The sequence below is a fragment of the Balaenoptera ricei genome, chromosome 6, assembly GCF_028023285.1.
Source record: "Balaenoptera ricei isolate mBalRic1 chromosome 6, mBalRic1.hap2, whole genome shotgun sequence".
NCBI classification, from domain to species: Eukaryota; Metazoa; Chordata; class Mammalia; order Artiodactyla; family Balaenopteridae; genus Balaenoptera; species Balaenoptera ricei.
This window is the reverse complement of record NC_082644.1, coordinates 11,071,689-11,088,099: the sequence shown is the minus strand read 5'-3', so window position 1 is coordinate 11,088,099 and position 16,411 is coordinate 11,071,689. Positions and strand designations below refer to the sequence as shown.

General features: G+C 39.9%; 1 protein-coding gene across 1 annotated transcript in view; it reads left to right on the top strand.

Annotated features, from left to right (window-relative positions):
- The window catches only part of ELP3 (elongator acetyltransferase complex subunit 3), a 119,718-nt gene that overhangs the window by 51,884 nt on the left and 51,423 nt on the right, over nt 1-16,411 (top strand). Inside the window, exons 8-10 of the mRNA XM_059926834.1 lie at nt 4,654-4,815; nt 7,610-7,736; nt 15,964-16,157. Of these exons, the coding sequence (XP_059782817.1) occupies nt 4,654-4,815; nt 7,610-7,736; nt 15,964-16,157 (483 nt within the window). The remainder of the gene's footprint in view (nt 1-4,653; nt 4,816-7,609; nt 7,737-15,963; nt 16,158-16,411) is intronic.

The following is a 16,411-nucleotide window of genomic DNA, read 5'->3' as shown; positions in this document are numbered from 1 at the left end:
GAAATCATATCTATCCAGTTATATATCTGCCACTTCTGACTCTTTGTCCTTAAGTGGTTCTTGGCTTTAGCTGTGTGTCTTATCCCTGCAGCTAGACTGTTGAGCATCTCTGGGACGAGAACTACCGTATCTTTACTTTCTGTAGATTACCTGGCCTAGTGTTAAGCAACTTTTAGGGTTAACTATTTGCAAGAGGAAAGGTAACCAGTAGAATTAGCTAGAGACTGCTATGGGAGTAGAGAGAGACCTCCTATGTCTTCGGTTATGCCTCATTCATTTACTCATTCTTCATATTTGTAATTTTTATATTGAAGGAGAGTTTTTAGTGCTGAAGCCCTTACCTCTAAATGTATACGAGCCTACTGCCTTCCAGGAGCTTCCTGTCTAGGTGGATAGACAGGCATAGCCACAAATAACAAGACAAACTCCATTCAGAGTATGGGCAAGGTACTTCAGGAATGAGAGCGTGGAGTTACTGAGAGGCGCTGGGAAGATGTCATGGCAGGAGAAATGTATTTGAGCTTTGTTTTGAAGTCTGGGTAGCGTTTGGTTTTTATTTGCTTTTATATTCCCAGGTTACTGTCCCATCTCCCACCCCCTCCCAGCCCCAACCCCCCAGTTAAAAAAAAAATGCTGTCAGCATAAGTTATTGGCTTAAGTTATGCTTCACAGAGAACATTAGCATCGTTTATAGTTGGTGCCAGTCCTATGGCATACAGAAACGTGTAGGATTCAGCATAGCCCCACAGTGGTGACGTTTAGGCTTATTTAAAATGACCCTATAATGCCACAAAAAGAGAAGTGGAATTGGAATCAGAAGACCTGGGTACAAGTCCTGGCTTTGTCTCTTAGAAGCTCATGATCAGGGTTGGAAAATTTGGTACATTTCGTAAACGCCCAAGAATTTAACAAGTCTGACTTTCCCCGCTCCCCAACTGTATGGTAGTTGAACTCGGTAGTAAAGGAGAGCCACACTGTCGGATGGCTGTCTAAACAGTGTGGCGGGTTATAGCAGGCCATTAAATGCCAGCTCAGATATTTTGCTTAGATTAGTTGACAGCCTTTATGAACATATTTGCAATATTTTGAAAAACCAATCATATTGATACCTTTACATCTCTCTTTAATGAAGAGGCAAGAATTAGTGATATGTAGAACTAAATATAGCATTAACAAAAATCCTTTAAAAAATGATCTTATACTGTATAAGATGACCTTATATTCTGTTCTTTAGAAAATACTCCATTATTTTTGCTCAAATTTGATAGGAATTTCTGCTTAATTGCTTTTCAGATGAAAATACAATTCTGAAAGAAAGATAGTGGTAAATAGAAAATATTGGCTTTTAAAAACTTGAGTTATTTTTTGTTCCTCCATTTCTGCTCCTGCAAAAGGTAATGACATTTTCCCCAAGAGGAAAGACACTTTTGAAATGGAGTTAAATTATTGTTTGCGAATAAGGTTTGCCTCTTTGTCCTGTACTACATTCTAACTACTTATGAAGAGACCTTATCATCCTCGCAGCAGCTTTCTCTATCAGTCTTGCTTGGGCCTTTGATGATCTGTGCAATAGAGATTAGCCAGTGGATTTCTCTTTCCTCTAGACGAATTCCCATCTGTGCAGTTGCCTGTCCTCTAGTTTTAGTAATGTAAGGTACTGTTGTGCTGCCAACTTTGCTGATAACTTAATGGCATCCTTTTAGGAAATACTGTGGGTTGTTTTTTTGTTTTGTTTGTTTGTGTTTACGTACTTATTTATTTATTTATTGGCTGTGCCTTGCAGCACGTAGGATCTTTGTTCCTTGACCAGGGGTTGAACCCATGCCCCCAGCATTGGGAACATGGAGTCTTAACCACTGGACCACCAGGGAAGTCCGAGAAAATACTGTGGGTTTTATAAAAATATCAGTGAATGGAGAGGTTTTATGATACAATTTTGGAATGCCTGACTGTAAAATGTTCTCACTTACTTTGTTAAATATACTCAAAACTTAGAGTTTTCTGCTTTTTGGTTTTTTTCAGCTGTCATGCAATATGCTTTCTCCATAATACGTTAGTGTTTTCTATTTTTTTACTTTTTTAAAAAATATTTATTTATTTATTTTATTTGGCTGTGTCGGGTCTTGGCTGCAGTACGCAAGATCCTCGTTGCGGCACGCAGGATCTTTTTTGTTGTGGCGCACAGGCTTCCCTCTAGTTGTGGGGCACAGGCTCCAGAGCGTGCAGGCTCAGTAGTTGTTGCGCGTGGGCTCAGTTGCTCCGCGGCATGTGGGATCTTAGTTCCCCGACCAGGGATGGAACCCGCGTCCCCTGCACTGGAAGGCAGATTCCTAACCACTGGACCACCAGGGAAGTCCCTTAATTTTTTAAAACAATGGTTTTCTTCAAACACAATAATTGGTATTCGAAGAAGGTGAGTTACATGTATTCTGCATGCCTTGGGACCCACCTATTTGAGAGGCGTGAGACTTTCTGATCTGATTGTTTCAGAGAAGCTAGCTGTCAGAAGCAAGATTTGATAAGATCTGTGCCCTTTTTTGTCTTACGATTTATCGTTTAGTAACTATAAACTAGTTGTTTCCCTTTAGTTCTTGCTGCCTCTAGTAATCCTATATAAAACCTTAGGAATAGGGTAATAGTGTAAAGACTTTGAACGTCTAGAGTGAAAGACTTCAGAATCAGTCCTTCAGTTCAGTGATTCGTAACCTTCTTAATAATTATTATTAAATTAGATAAGTCAGTTTTATTGACAATTATGAATGAATGAACTTAAAGGAGAACAGTAGTTACAACACTATGGAAATTTTATGATTTTTATTTTTCAAGAAAAAAGCTATGAACTTCTTTGGAAAGAAGGAAATTAAGTGGCAAAAAAAGGCTTCCCTCACCCTGCCCGAAGAATTGAGAAAGTTGTAGAAGGGTGCACTGAGAAGAATTATTTCGTTCTAGGAGAAGTTGAAGAGAGGACAGATCTGATGTCCCATGCTGAATTGTCCAAGCCATGTGATAGAGTGAAACACAGAGCAGGAGTTTTGAAGTCAGGCAGACCTACCTTCAAATCCTGACTTGGATTTTATGAGCTCTGTACGCTTGGACAAAGTATTTAATCACTTTAGGAACTTCAGTTTCTTTATCTGTAAAATGGGGATAATAAGACATACTTCATAGAGCTAACGGGAGCATTCAGTGCATGTGGAGTATATAGTGCCGTGCTTGGCCGCAGTGGCCTCTGTAGGTAATGGTTCCTATTCCATCGCATCAGCAGACCACTTAGCAAGTCATTTTCCTCTTCTAGGTTCTAGCTTGAATCTAAAGTGGTACTCATGGGCTTCCCTGGTGGCGCAGTGGTTGAGAATCTGCCTGCCAATGCAGGGGACATGGGTTTGAGCCCTGGTCCGGGAAGATCCCACATGCCGTGGAGCAGCTAAGCCCGTGTGCCACAACTACTGAGCCTGCGCTCTAGAGCCCGCAAGCCACAACTACTGAGGCCCATGCGTCAGGAGCCCATGCTCCACAACAAGGGAAGCCACCGCAATGAGAAGCCCGCACACTGCAACGAAGAGCAGCCCCCGCTCGCCACAACTAGAGGAAGCCCGCACGCAGCAACAAAGACCCAACGCAGCCAAAATAAATTAAATAAATAAATAAATAAATTTAAAGTGGTACTCACTACTCTGATATCTGGTTTTAGTGAAGGAGAAAAATGATTCCTAATTTTGTAAGTTGTTGCTAAGATTAATAGGCTTGACAAAAAGACTTGTGGGTATAGAAGACATTTCATCTGAATTATTCTTATGATCATTATGCATACCCTCCCCTCCCCCGTCGTTTGTTTTCTTTTATTTACCATAACTCTAAAATATGGAGTGGAAAATAAATAATGCAGATGGTTTTCACTTCCATGAAAAATCGTTGCTAGGAATTGAAAATTAGGGTTTTCACAGTTGAAATCCCTGCTTTCAAGGAGATTATGGTTGCAGCACACTGCAGGAGAATAATAACGATAATGGTGATGATCACATTACTTTGTGGCGGCTCAGTCACATCAGTCCCATGAGGTATAGCGACTCTTATCCTCATTTTGCATATAATGAAACCGAAGCACAGGGAGGTTAGTAACTTTCCTGTTTGCATAGTTAGGATTTGAACTCAGACAGTCTGGCTCCAGAGCCCACGCTCTTTTTTTTTTTTTTTAACTATTTTTTAAAATTTATTTATTTTACTTATTTATTTTTGGCTGAATTGGGTCTTCGTTGCTGCGTGTGGGCTTTTTCTAGTTGCTGTGAGCGGGGGCTACTCTTCGTTGCGGTGTGCGGGCTTCTTATTGCAGTGGCTTCTCTTGTTGCGGAGCACGGGCTCTAGGCACATGGGCTTCAGTAGTTGTGGCTCGCGGGCTCTAGCGCGCAGGCTCAGTAGTTGAGACGCACGGGCTTAGTTGCTCCGCGGCATGTGGGATCTTCCCGGACCAGGGTTTGAACCCGTGTCTCCTGCATTGGCAGGCAGATTCTTAACCACTGCGCAACCAGGGAAGTCCGAGCCCACGCTCTTAACCACTGGGTTAGAGCCGGGAGGACAAGAAGAAGACATCCTTTAAATGAGAACAGATGTCCTAAAGCTTTGGCAAGTTGTTTACTTTTCGATTTTACTCTACAGATATTCTGAGAGAAGCCTCACAAAGTGCATCGGAATTACTATTGAGACCAGACCAGATTATTGCATGAAGCGGCATTTAAGTGATATGTTGACCTATGGCTGCACAAGGCTGGAGATCGGGGTGCAGAGTGTCTATGAGGATGTGGCCAGAGATACCAACCGGTAAGACGGTGCAGATGATCTTGCACAAGACTTCCTTTTCCCCCACCGACTGGATCTGTGTTACTACCCATCTGACAGGGAGAGGTATTCCTCGTATTCGTATTCGTTCTTCTGTCTGTGCTCTTAGTTCCATCTCCTCCCTCCTTGATTTTCAGTCTCTCTTTACTGGCTTTTTTCCAGTAGTCTATAAACATGCTCGTCTCTCTTCCAGTTCTTGTGATAAATAGCCTTTCCCATGTGAAAAGCAGAGGGCAGGGCTCAGGGTTAGTAGTTCAAAGCATGAGAGAAGGCCAAGGAGAATAGGAACAAAGAAAAGGGTTTGAACAAGAAGGAAACTAGTGTGAGAGTTAAGAGATTAGTTTTGGTGAAGCAAATGCCAGTTGGTAGGGTAGAGAAAGAAAGGCTGGTGAGGTGATGGGTATAAACTTTGAGAAATTTGGGAGTCTAAGGAAGGAAAGAAATAAGGGTTGATAGAGCCATATGAAGTTCTCTTCCCTCCAGAAATAAAGGCAGGCTTCAGGGAGTAAGTGTGTGTTGAGCTGGATCTTAAAGGCTACTTCAGTTTAATAGGATTTGGATAGACATGGTGGAGGGTTGTGCTCGGAGAAGGAAGTCAAGGGAAACTAGGGAAACACATGGGTCAGTATCTTAGCAACAACCAGGAAAAGTGCCAGGCTAACGAGGGCGGATGCTTCCCTTTAGGTAATAGAGGTCTATTAAATATTTTGCACACAGGAAGAGTCAGATGGATATCAAGCGTGAGAAAGATCAGCCTGCATAGGATGCGGTCTTGTCGGGGAAGGCTTGAACCGGGAATGCTGATAGGGCTGCTGCAGTAACCAGGGCTATGCCAGAGAGGTACCTTGTGGGTGGAAAGAGTCTCTGGAAGAGTCTGAGTTAGTCAGGTGGGGAAGAGGAAGATTTTTTTCAGGCAGAAAGGAGAGTACGAGCAAGCTCCTGAGGGTAGGAGCACACGGCACATTTCGGGAAATTGGAGTGGTTTCATTTGGTGGGAGTGTGGAGCGTGAGGTAGGAGCGTGGTAAGAGGTGAGGCTGAAAGGGTCAGCAGGTTGGCCAGATCATGGGGCACCTTAGAAGTCAGCCCAGCAAGTTTGGGCTTTAATCCAAGGCCAGGCTGCAAGCTAACTTGTGATCAAGGCATATCTGCATTTTATTTTATTTTATTTATTTATTTTTGGCTGCGTCAGGTCTCAGTTGCAGCATGCGGGCTCCTCGTTGTGGTGCGCGGGCTCCTCTCTATTTGTGGCGTGCAGGTTTTCTCTTCTCTAGTTGTGGCGCGGGCTCCAAGGTGCACGGGCTCTGTAGTTTGAGGCATGCGGGCTCTAGTTGAGGCGCACGGGCCCAGCTGCCGTGCGGCATGTGGGATCTCAGTTCCCTGACCAGGGATTGCACCCGCGTCCCCTGCATTGGAAGGTGGATTCTTTACCACTGGACTGCCAGGGAAGTCCTGGGGATCACAGTGTGAGGGTGGACTAAGAAGACCAAGCTAGAAGGAAGGTGAGTTCAGAGGCTGCTGCGGTAATTTAAGCAGGAAATGATGTCCTGAGAAGCAGTGTTTGATGACTGAGTGGGAATGAGGGTGAGAGAGAATGGGAAATAGAGAGGCTTGGAGGGAAGATGAGTTTCATTTTGGATAAACTAAGTTTTAGATACTTGTGGGACAACCGGTTGAAGGTTTGCTTTAGAGCGGGGCTGTCCAGGAGAACATTCTGCAGTGACTGAAATGTTCTGTACCCGCACTGTCCGCTGTGATAGCACAACCGAGGGATTGAATTTTTCATCTGAATTAATTTAAAGATAAACTTGAATAACCACGTGTGCCTCATGACTCTAATATTGTACAGTGCAGCATTAGAGTATTGGATATTTGGGCATGGTGTCAGAAGAGAGGCCTGGCCCAGTCATATAGATTGAGAAGTCATTAACAAAAAGAGATTAGAGATGGAAGCCATGGAAATGGATGGGAACCTTCACAGAGTGGGAAGGAGTCCATGGTTTGTAGGATTTTTTGGTGGTGAATGGGAATGGCTAGGTGGTGAAAGGATTGATACAGGGCTTCGGTCTTTAGTAGCCCCAAACTATTATTAGGGCTTGCTTCTTACTTGAATGTGGCACTAGAATGTTAAAATGATTTATACAGCTGGCCCCAAATGATTCTGACTTGTCACTAAATCATTCTCTCTTCTTACCTTTTTTTTAGGGCCCTCCAACCCACCAGAGTGAAATCTACTTTGTATATAGATGTATCTCTCTCTCTCCCTCTCTCTCTGTCTCTCTCTCTCTCTCTCTCTCTCTCTTCCCCCCTCCCCCTCTCTCCCTCCCTCCCTTTCTTTCTCCAAATGAAATTATTTGTTAAAAGATTTTTAAAGGAAAGAGCATAACAAGATGCTGCTCCTGCATGGTTTTGAGCTCATTATTCTTGTTTTTAACCTAGATATTTACATTAGCAAGCTTATTTTGGCCGATGATGCTAAATCAAATAATTTTAGTGTATATTAACTCCTGTGACCTCAGTCACTTACTGTCAGAACTTACTGTCAGAGTAAGTGCATAAGGGAATTTCTGAGAAATATCTCAGAAGTAAAATTATTTTTTTCTAGGCCTTCTCAGAGGTGGAGATGTAAAAATGACTTTCTACGATTTCTTTTTCCCCAACCATATTCTTCACTATAGAGCTACTGTTACCTGTCTTGGAGATTGTTTTCCCTCTATTCCTTGTACTCACCTTGTTGCCCACTTATTTGTGTAACAGGTAGTGAATTTTCTTCCTCAGGGGCCACACTGTGAAGGCGGTATGTGAGTCCTTTCACCTGGCCAAAGATTCTGGTTTCAAAGTTGTGGCTCATATGATGCCCGATCTGCCAAATGTGGGACTAGAGAGAGACATTGAACAGTTTACAGTAAGTATTACCTTAAACCAAGCTACTTGAGAATGCCTCTGCATGCTGCTTCTACCCTCTCTGCTCTTTCTGATTATTTACTGTTGATTTTTTTTCCCATTATTAAATCAAGACATCCTCATTATGACGCAGTGGAGAAAGAGGAGTCACTCACAGCCCCGACACCAAATAAAACCCTAACATGTCAATATACTCCCAGGGTTTTTTTATACTTAGGATTTTTTAGGGGATGAGGTGGGTGATACATAGATACACAAAGACATACTTACACTTACGTATATGATAGGTAATTATTTTAATAGCTTTTTCACTTAACATTATAGCAAGCATTTATTCCTGTTATAGCCTGGTCTCTGTTAAAAGGTTAACATATTTAAATATCCACTTAATTTCCATTGAACAAATATGCCATACTTTGCTTAACCACTTCCAGTTTTTTTAATTGAAGATATTATCAGTTTTTGATAATATCAAAATATCAAATAGATATTTGTAAATAGACTGCACATCAACAATTTTACGCCTGTAATTTTTTATAGTATTTAGGGTTATTTCTTTAGGACAAATTCCCTGGAGTAGAATTATCAGGTAAAGGTATAAATAGTTTAAGAATCTCACCATATTACTTAGTTGCTTTTCCCAGGGTTGTAACAACTTACACTCATTTCAGCAGGGTTATCTTTTTCCCAAAATAATTCTCTCCTATTTATGTATTTTCTACATACATATACACACACACACACACACACACACACACACATACATACAATATTTTATCTTCATTAATTTGATGGATAAAAGTGCCGTTTCAACTTGTATTTTGTAATTATAAGTAATGCATTTTTCAGGTTTGTATTTAATAAGTATAATTCTTTCATCTTTTTGGAATTGTGTGTTTTTGTCCTCTGACCAATTACTCTATTAGATATGAATATTTTTAATATTAATTATATGAACTTTCTAGGTAATGACATATTATGGATTGTTTTTTATATTTGTTAAAAATATTTTCCCCAACCTATCCTTGACCTTTTGTTTCTGTTGTCAAATCTATCTTATTTACTTACTTATTTTCTTAGTGATGATTTCTTAAGATACTTCTAAGCTTAGAACTGCCTTTCTCGTATAGCATTTCATTAAACAGTGAAAGAAAATATTCTGTTTTCTTCTAGCCTTTCTGTTCTTTGAATTTTAATACCTAACTTGGAGGTTCGTTTGTTTGTTTGTTTGTTTGTTTTTACTCTATCACATGTTAGCTTGATTCATGTTAGCTTTGTCTTGGGAAATGAGATTGCTCAAAACTCTTTTTTCCTTCAGATTCTCAAATAGGGAAGGTGGCTTAAGGATATCCTTTTAGAGAAGAGAATGAAAATATTTATCAAGTTATTTCATCCACAAAAATACTTTTATTTTGCTCTGTTTATTAGAACAATAGAATTCATCATGCCTTATTTGTGAAGTTAATAATTCTTTCCTTTTAAAAAGTTTATTTTTATTATTTCTAAGCCAATGAATTACTACTAAAGGCCTATTTTATAAGACAGCATTAATTCACAGATGTTATTAATTCCCCCATATTGACTATGTAATAGATTTTGAGTCTAATATCTTCCCCTCAGTAGTACTAGCCAGGTACTCAGACTTCAAGCCTAAAAGGCACGTGAAACACACTTTTCTTTAGCACAGCTCCTAGGTGGGCCAGTGGTATAGCCAGCATTCATAACTTTAAGTGCCCTTGGAAAAAATATGTCAAGTAATAGCAAATAGCTGAGTCTTACAATTCATTTTCTTTGTGTCTTCAAAATAAAGAATAGTTCAGAAATAATATTGCAGAGACAGCCCTTCATGTAAATGGATTTATCTGCTTGTTTATAATCTTTTCAAAGAAACCTACAGGGAATATGAGCAGACCATATGCCTTTTCTAACTGCATCCCAGCAAATGAGTAACAAAATAGAGCTAAAATGAGAAATCTGATTTCTCTCTAGAGAAAAATTCTCTGAAAAATTAATCTATAGATTGTCTTAAATATTTTTACAAATCAATTAAAAAAAAGACAGACCACCTAATAGGAGAATGGGAAAAAAAAACAAAACTTGAACAAACACTTCACAGATAGGATATTCAAATATTCAGTAAAACTATTTAAAAGTTCTCAGTCATTTATCTTCAAAGAAATGAAATTTAAAACTACAATGCATGGCTACTGTATACTCATCAGAATAGCTAAGAATAGCTAAAATGAAAAAAGACAATATCAAGTGTTGGTAAGAGTATGGAGCAACTGGAACTCTCATTTATTGCCAGTGGGAATATAGTACATCATATTAGAAAACTGTTTGACAGTATCTACTAAAAGTGAACGTAGGCATACTCCATGACCCAGCAATTCTACTCCTTCACGTTTACCCAACAGAAATGCACACATATTTACCAAGACACAGTCACAAATTACTGAGTGTAGTATCATCATATTGGAAACAACCCAAGGGTCCATTAAAGTCAAATACATAAATATTGTAAGTTGTGGTGTAGTCAAACAATGAAATACATAAAACAATAAGAGTAAATTAATTATGACTTCATGCAACAACGTGGCTGATTCTATTCAGCATAATATTGAGCAAAGGAAACCAGATCCAAAAGACTACCTAACATACAATCCTATTAATATGAGGTTCAGAAGCTTTGGGTGGAATTGTAGCTGGAAACAGGCATTTGGTAGGCTTCTGAGGTTTGGATAATGTGCCTTTTCTTGATTTGAGTGTCTAGGTGCTGGCTACATGATTTGTAAAAATCTATCAAGGTGTACACTTATGATTTGTGTACTTTTTTATACTAAGATATATTTCAATAAAAGGTTTACTAAAATTTTTTTAAACTAGTTTTTGTTTAAGAAATCTTGTTTGGGCCTATTTGGAATTCACAACTTTTCCTGAATTAGTAGGCAGTATATTTTACACTTTAAAAATTTCTTTCTTCCCTACTTTATTTCATTGTCACATTATTAGCAACCCACAGATACAGTTCCCTTAATGTGTTTTATCCATAGGAAGGGTTGCTAAGTAAAGGGTCTACTTGTATAATTGTAGAAGTCTAAAAAATGTTATATCTGTAGAGGACAAGATAGCCTTGCCTGGCACGGATCCCAGCTATGTGCCTGCATGTGTTAGTTTTAAATTTGCTTTGCTCTCACACCTTGTTGCTTAGGTCAGTTCCGGGTCGCTAAGAGCAAAACTGGTCATTTGCGTCTGTTCATTGCAAATTCACACTCTTATCTAGTGGTAGGTACAGAGCTCATAGCTGTTTGTGATAAATAGCATTTGCTTATATTTTTCAGTAACTAAGATTTATTTTTGAAATGAAGTTTTCTTTTTTCTTATAAAGCTGAAAGTCCTGGTTGTGATGGAGAATGTTTAACATCTTAGGAATTTATCTTCCGAGCATTAACTTCACCCTTTCCATCTGTCCTCAGGTCTCCAAAATGTTTATGTCATTTACTACTCAAAATAACCTTTAGCTGTTTTTGTATTTTATTCTTTTAAAATTAGACTGCTCCTGGATGTCTAAACTCAGGTTGCTGAAAATGCTTAGAGAGTGTCAGTTTCTCTTGAGGAAAAATTTATCTCCAGAACCTCTTGTCAGTAATGCGAAATCTTTCAAAGTCCATTAATGTTTGCCCACCCTTTGGACACTCAGAAGCTCTTTTTTTCCCCCACTGAGCTGTTTTTCCCAAAAGCCAGTGTGATCAAGTTACAGTTTGGCAGGTATGGTTAGAGGTGTTTGTTGTTGTTACTTCTTCATTTGCTTGGTTTTCTTAATGTAAAGGCTCGATACTTAAGGTAATGTCATAGAATACAGGTAGTGTAGAATTATATCAGAAAAGACCACCTGTTCCAGCCTCCTCAGATAAGGAAACAAGACCTGATGAGGTTAAGTAACTGTTAAAGGCCATGGTGAGTCTCAGGTAGAAGCAGGCTCTTAGGAAGGCACCCTTTCTATTGCACCTTTCTGTGTTTCCTTTCTTAGGCCAAGGAAAGTCTGTTTTACGATGAATGACTATGCATGACCTGAATGATGTTGAAATCCTGGTCGGGTTGGATCTTACAGAAACAAAACTTCCGTTTTCAGTTATTTTTTATTTGTATCAAAGGAATACATGCAAAATTTTAAAAGTCAAATTGTACTGTAAGGCCTACAATGAAAAACAGCAGTACCCTGCCTTCCTTTCCCTTGAGTGCCCCCATGTCATTTACAAATGCTTCAGTGTCCCTGCTTCCTCCAAATCCACTGCAGCTTGGCTTCTACTCACTCCCCGCTGCCCACCAACACACACACACACACACACACACACTCTCTCTCTCTCTCTCTCTCTCTCTGAAACTATTCTCTCAAACATTGTAAAGTACTTGCTAATCTCCAGATCCAAAGGATACTTCTCGGCTGACATTTTATCCAATCTTAGCATCTGTTATTGTTAAAGACTCTCTCCAGTTTTAAATTCTCACCTCCCTGGCTTTTGTGACTCTGCTGTCCCCTGGTTCCCTTTTTAACCTCTAGGACTATTTCTTTTCCGCTAGATCTTCTTTTTCTTCCCACCACTTAAATGTGGCTTCTGTCTTTTGCTCTCGTCTATATGCTTGTCTTTCTTCTGTTGTTCTAACTTCACCACTTACAGTTCAGTGAATCTCATTTTCTCTCCAGCCTTAAGCCTTAGCTCTTAAGTCCAATTGCTGAATACTCTTCAACTAGCACCAGATGTCTTACGTGTACTTCGGACTTAACGTGTCCAATATGGACATACTTCATTCCCCCAGTGGTCTCCTCGTCTTCTGTTTCCTGTGATATTGGTGTTCCATCATCCACATACCCTCCCAAGCTAGACATTCAGTCATTCAGAAGGAAAGAGAGAATATGTGGAGCCAGACTGGGCCTAGTTTGAATCCTGGCCCCACCCGCCACTTGGTAGCAATCGGACTGCTTTGTTCCTCAGTTTCCTCATCTCTGAATGAGGCTGTTGTGAAGGTGGGCAGAGGTAGTGCATGCAGCATGCTTAGAAGAATGCCTGGCACACAGCGAGTGCTCAGTACATCACTGCTGCTGCTCCCTCTACCGTGGGTCTAATCTAACAGGAGGTCCTGCGTGTTACTCCCTCTGAATATCTTTCAGAGCTGTCGCCTCCTCTTCATCCCCACTGCCACAACTTCAGTTCATGCTTTTGTCAGCTCACTGCACAGGTAGACAGCTTCTTAGCTAAGTCCCACGGCCACCAGCCATGTTCCCTCCTAATGCATCATCCACATTGCCGCCAGAATGATGTTGATTAAATTAATTTTTATCTTTAGAGTATAAAAGGTATTAATTAATAAAATTATTATTAACTAGTGTTTGAAAATCCAGTAAGTCCTAAAGGGGTCGTATCAAAACACAGTAGGCCTCCGCCACTTTCAACTGTTGTAGCCAGGCCAGGCCAGGGGAGGCGGGGGTGTCCCAGTATTTACCACCGTGTTTCCTTCTTCTATGCTTGGATTCCTGTTTCCTGACTATCGGTAGAGAGATCCTCTTGTCTTACTGTTATCAATACAATAGTTAAAGAGTTAATTCTTTGAATTCCCATTCTCCCAATATTATTAGGCCACTATTTTAGTTATATGAGTAGTCAATGTTTTCATTACAGTTTTTACATAAATTATTATTATTTCCATGGAGCCAAGTAATATACTATACTTACTTTCTTTTCTTAAATACCTTTTTGTTTTTCCTAGAGTTAACAGTAAAATTGTCTTATTTATTTGCTTGTTAGTTCTCTGAGTATCTGTAACCTTCAAGTGTGCCCATTGAGTGTTAAAGCCCCTCTCTAAGTTCCTTTTTTAGGCTGGAGACATAACTCCCGGAGGTCTAACCTTCCAGCTGCAAACTGGACTGACAGTTCTCTGTGCCTAGTTCCCAGGGGTCTTCCTTAGGGCTCCTCTTCTCCTCTCTGTAAGATCGGATCCTTTGTTTTTTGGAAACCAAGTTAATCCTTTTTATTGGTTTATTCCTTGACTTTACTAAAACACATTCTCCAGCAGCTTTCTAAGAAAGGATTCATCATGGGAAGTAAGCCTTTTACATGCCTCAAAATGTCTCTATTCTAATACCTTCACACTTACAGAATTCTGTGAAATCATTTTCCCTCCTTTTTTTTTTTTTTTTTTTTTTTTAAACTCATTATTGACCAGGGGATTTTTGCAGAAATTAATGCCTGTGGCCGGCGATTTTTATTTCGGCCGATCAAAATTAATTCTGTTATTGCACTAACACTTTGTGGGTTATTACATTCAATAGTTACACCTGACACACCTGTAAAGTCTTCTAATTTTCATGAAATGTTGTCTTCAATCCACTCTTCTGTAGAAGCAAAGGAGCATTCTCCAGCATCGTGAGTTTCATTTTCACTTTCCGTATCAGAATCAATCACTAAGGTTTTTTGTCTTTTTGTTGGTATAATATTCACATCATCTGAATCAGAACTATATTCTGAAGAACTGTCATTCCTGCTATTTCTGTTCCATGCTCGTTCCTGGGACTCTGGTGTGACTGAGCTGCCCTTTCATCCGTATCCCCCTTTGCAGATAGTTTGTTTACAGTTTTCCTCATTTGCAAAGTCATTTACCAATCTTCCATCCGTTTTCTGTCTTCCAAAAATTTATTGCCATCATTTATTCCCCCTCCTGTCTCCTCTGATGTTGTCTTTGTTCTTCTGGGTTTATGCTTTTTAAAAAATTATTTCCTGTTATTTCAGTGTGATTTTGGAAGGAAAGGAAAGAAACACATATTTTAATTCTCCATGTTTAACCGGAAGTCCAGCACCAATTCCATCTATCATCATTCTTATGAAAGGATTATATCAGCCCATATGTCCCCTAAATTTATTACACGAGTAACCAGAAGTACTTTACTGAAATCCTGTGTTCTAATATAGATGCAGACTAGGTAGAAAGTGACTTGCATACATACTCTTTGTGGATGGCTATAGAATATTAAAGACCTCATGAATCTTTAATATATAAATGTTACAGGGAAAATTACATGCAATTACAGAAGAATATCCCTAAGAGCAAGTGGTGCACAAAGATTATAGCATTTAAGACTGTGACAGAAATCAATGAGAGAGGTCGAAAACTCTATAGTTATATATTTCTTTGAAAACCAAGTTAAACAATGGAAAGCTCTGTAAGAATAACAGCACAAGATAAAAAAGCATTTTCACAATTCACAAGATACAGTACTGCTGGCCGTTTAAATACTAACGCCAGGGTCGGGGTGAGAAGGAGCTGTATGAGTCCACCTTCATTCCTCTATCACGTGTCAAGTGAAATCAAGATAAGAGCAAATTAGCAGTGCAAAGTCATAGAAAGGAGAATGCCTGATGTCTCCTTTCTACATCCCAAGTAAAGAAATAAGGCAGCCAGCTGGGATGATACAGTGCAGGAAATTACTATGTCAAAATAGATGAATTAGATGTATCCCTCAGTGTCCAGATAACAAATGGACCATGTGTATCCCGGGTTAGGAATGGTGCCAGTTGGCCTGAGGACAAAGTAGTCCTATCCAGGGGTCGGCATACTTTTTCTGCAAAGGGCCATATAGTAGACAGTTTAGGTTTTTCAGCCCAGATGATGATCTATGTCACAACTTTTAAAAGTTTAAACAATTAAATATATTCCATTATTAAAGGAGGATACAATCTGGAGGTGAAGGCAGGCATCAGATGAATTGTCAGTATGATGCGGCTAAGAAGGCAAGAATACAGAATTCCAAAAAACATTTTTAAGTGAAGCAACTTGTATTTGAAGGTCAGGAAGACCTCTCTGAAGAACTGGCATTCAAGCTAAGACCTGAAGATTAGCTAGATGAAGGAAAACTGATGAAATTTCCAGGCAGAGGAAATTGCCTTTGCAAAGACAGAAAAGCAAGGTGGGGAGGGTGGCATGCGATGACACCACAGCAGTGGACCGGGGTTGTGTTGGTTGGCAAAGGCTTGGTCACCCAGCACACACATGTTTTGCTCCACTGAGGCTGTAAAAACAATGAATTTCTGTTCTGTCTACCTTCCCTCACTTGATGGGAAGGAAAGTCAGTCTAAGGACCATGTAGGTATGTGAGAGAAGCCAGCCCCAGATTGAAACTTCACTATGGGTAATCTCCATATAACTAATGGAGAAGTCATTTTCTCTATTCACAGGAGTTTTTTGAGAACCCTGCTTTTCGTCCTGATGGTTTGAAACTCTACCCTACCCTCGTGATTCGTGGAACTGGGCTTTATGAGCTGTGGAAATCGGGAAGATACAAGAGTTACTCTCCCAGTGACCTGATTGAATTGGTGGCCCGGATCCTTGCCCTCGTGCCTCCGTGGACTCGAGTGTACCGAGTGCAGAGGTAATGTGTTCATCTTTTATGCCAGAAATCATCAGCGACGAGTCTTATCTGTTAACAGTTTCTAATGAGAAGAGTCTCACTGCAAATTGATGGGTTTGAATTTTTTTAAATTAAAAATGGGACACCTAGAATGCTGTCTGTAGATAGAGAGGATGGAAATGATAGGACAGCACGTCCAAGCCTCTTTGCCAGTACCACGTTTATTCGCATGTTCATCTCTCCATTCACGAGCCAGGAGATGGAGGATGATGGGA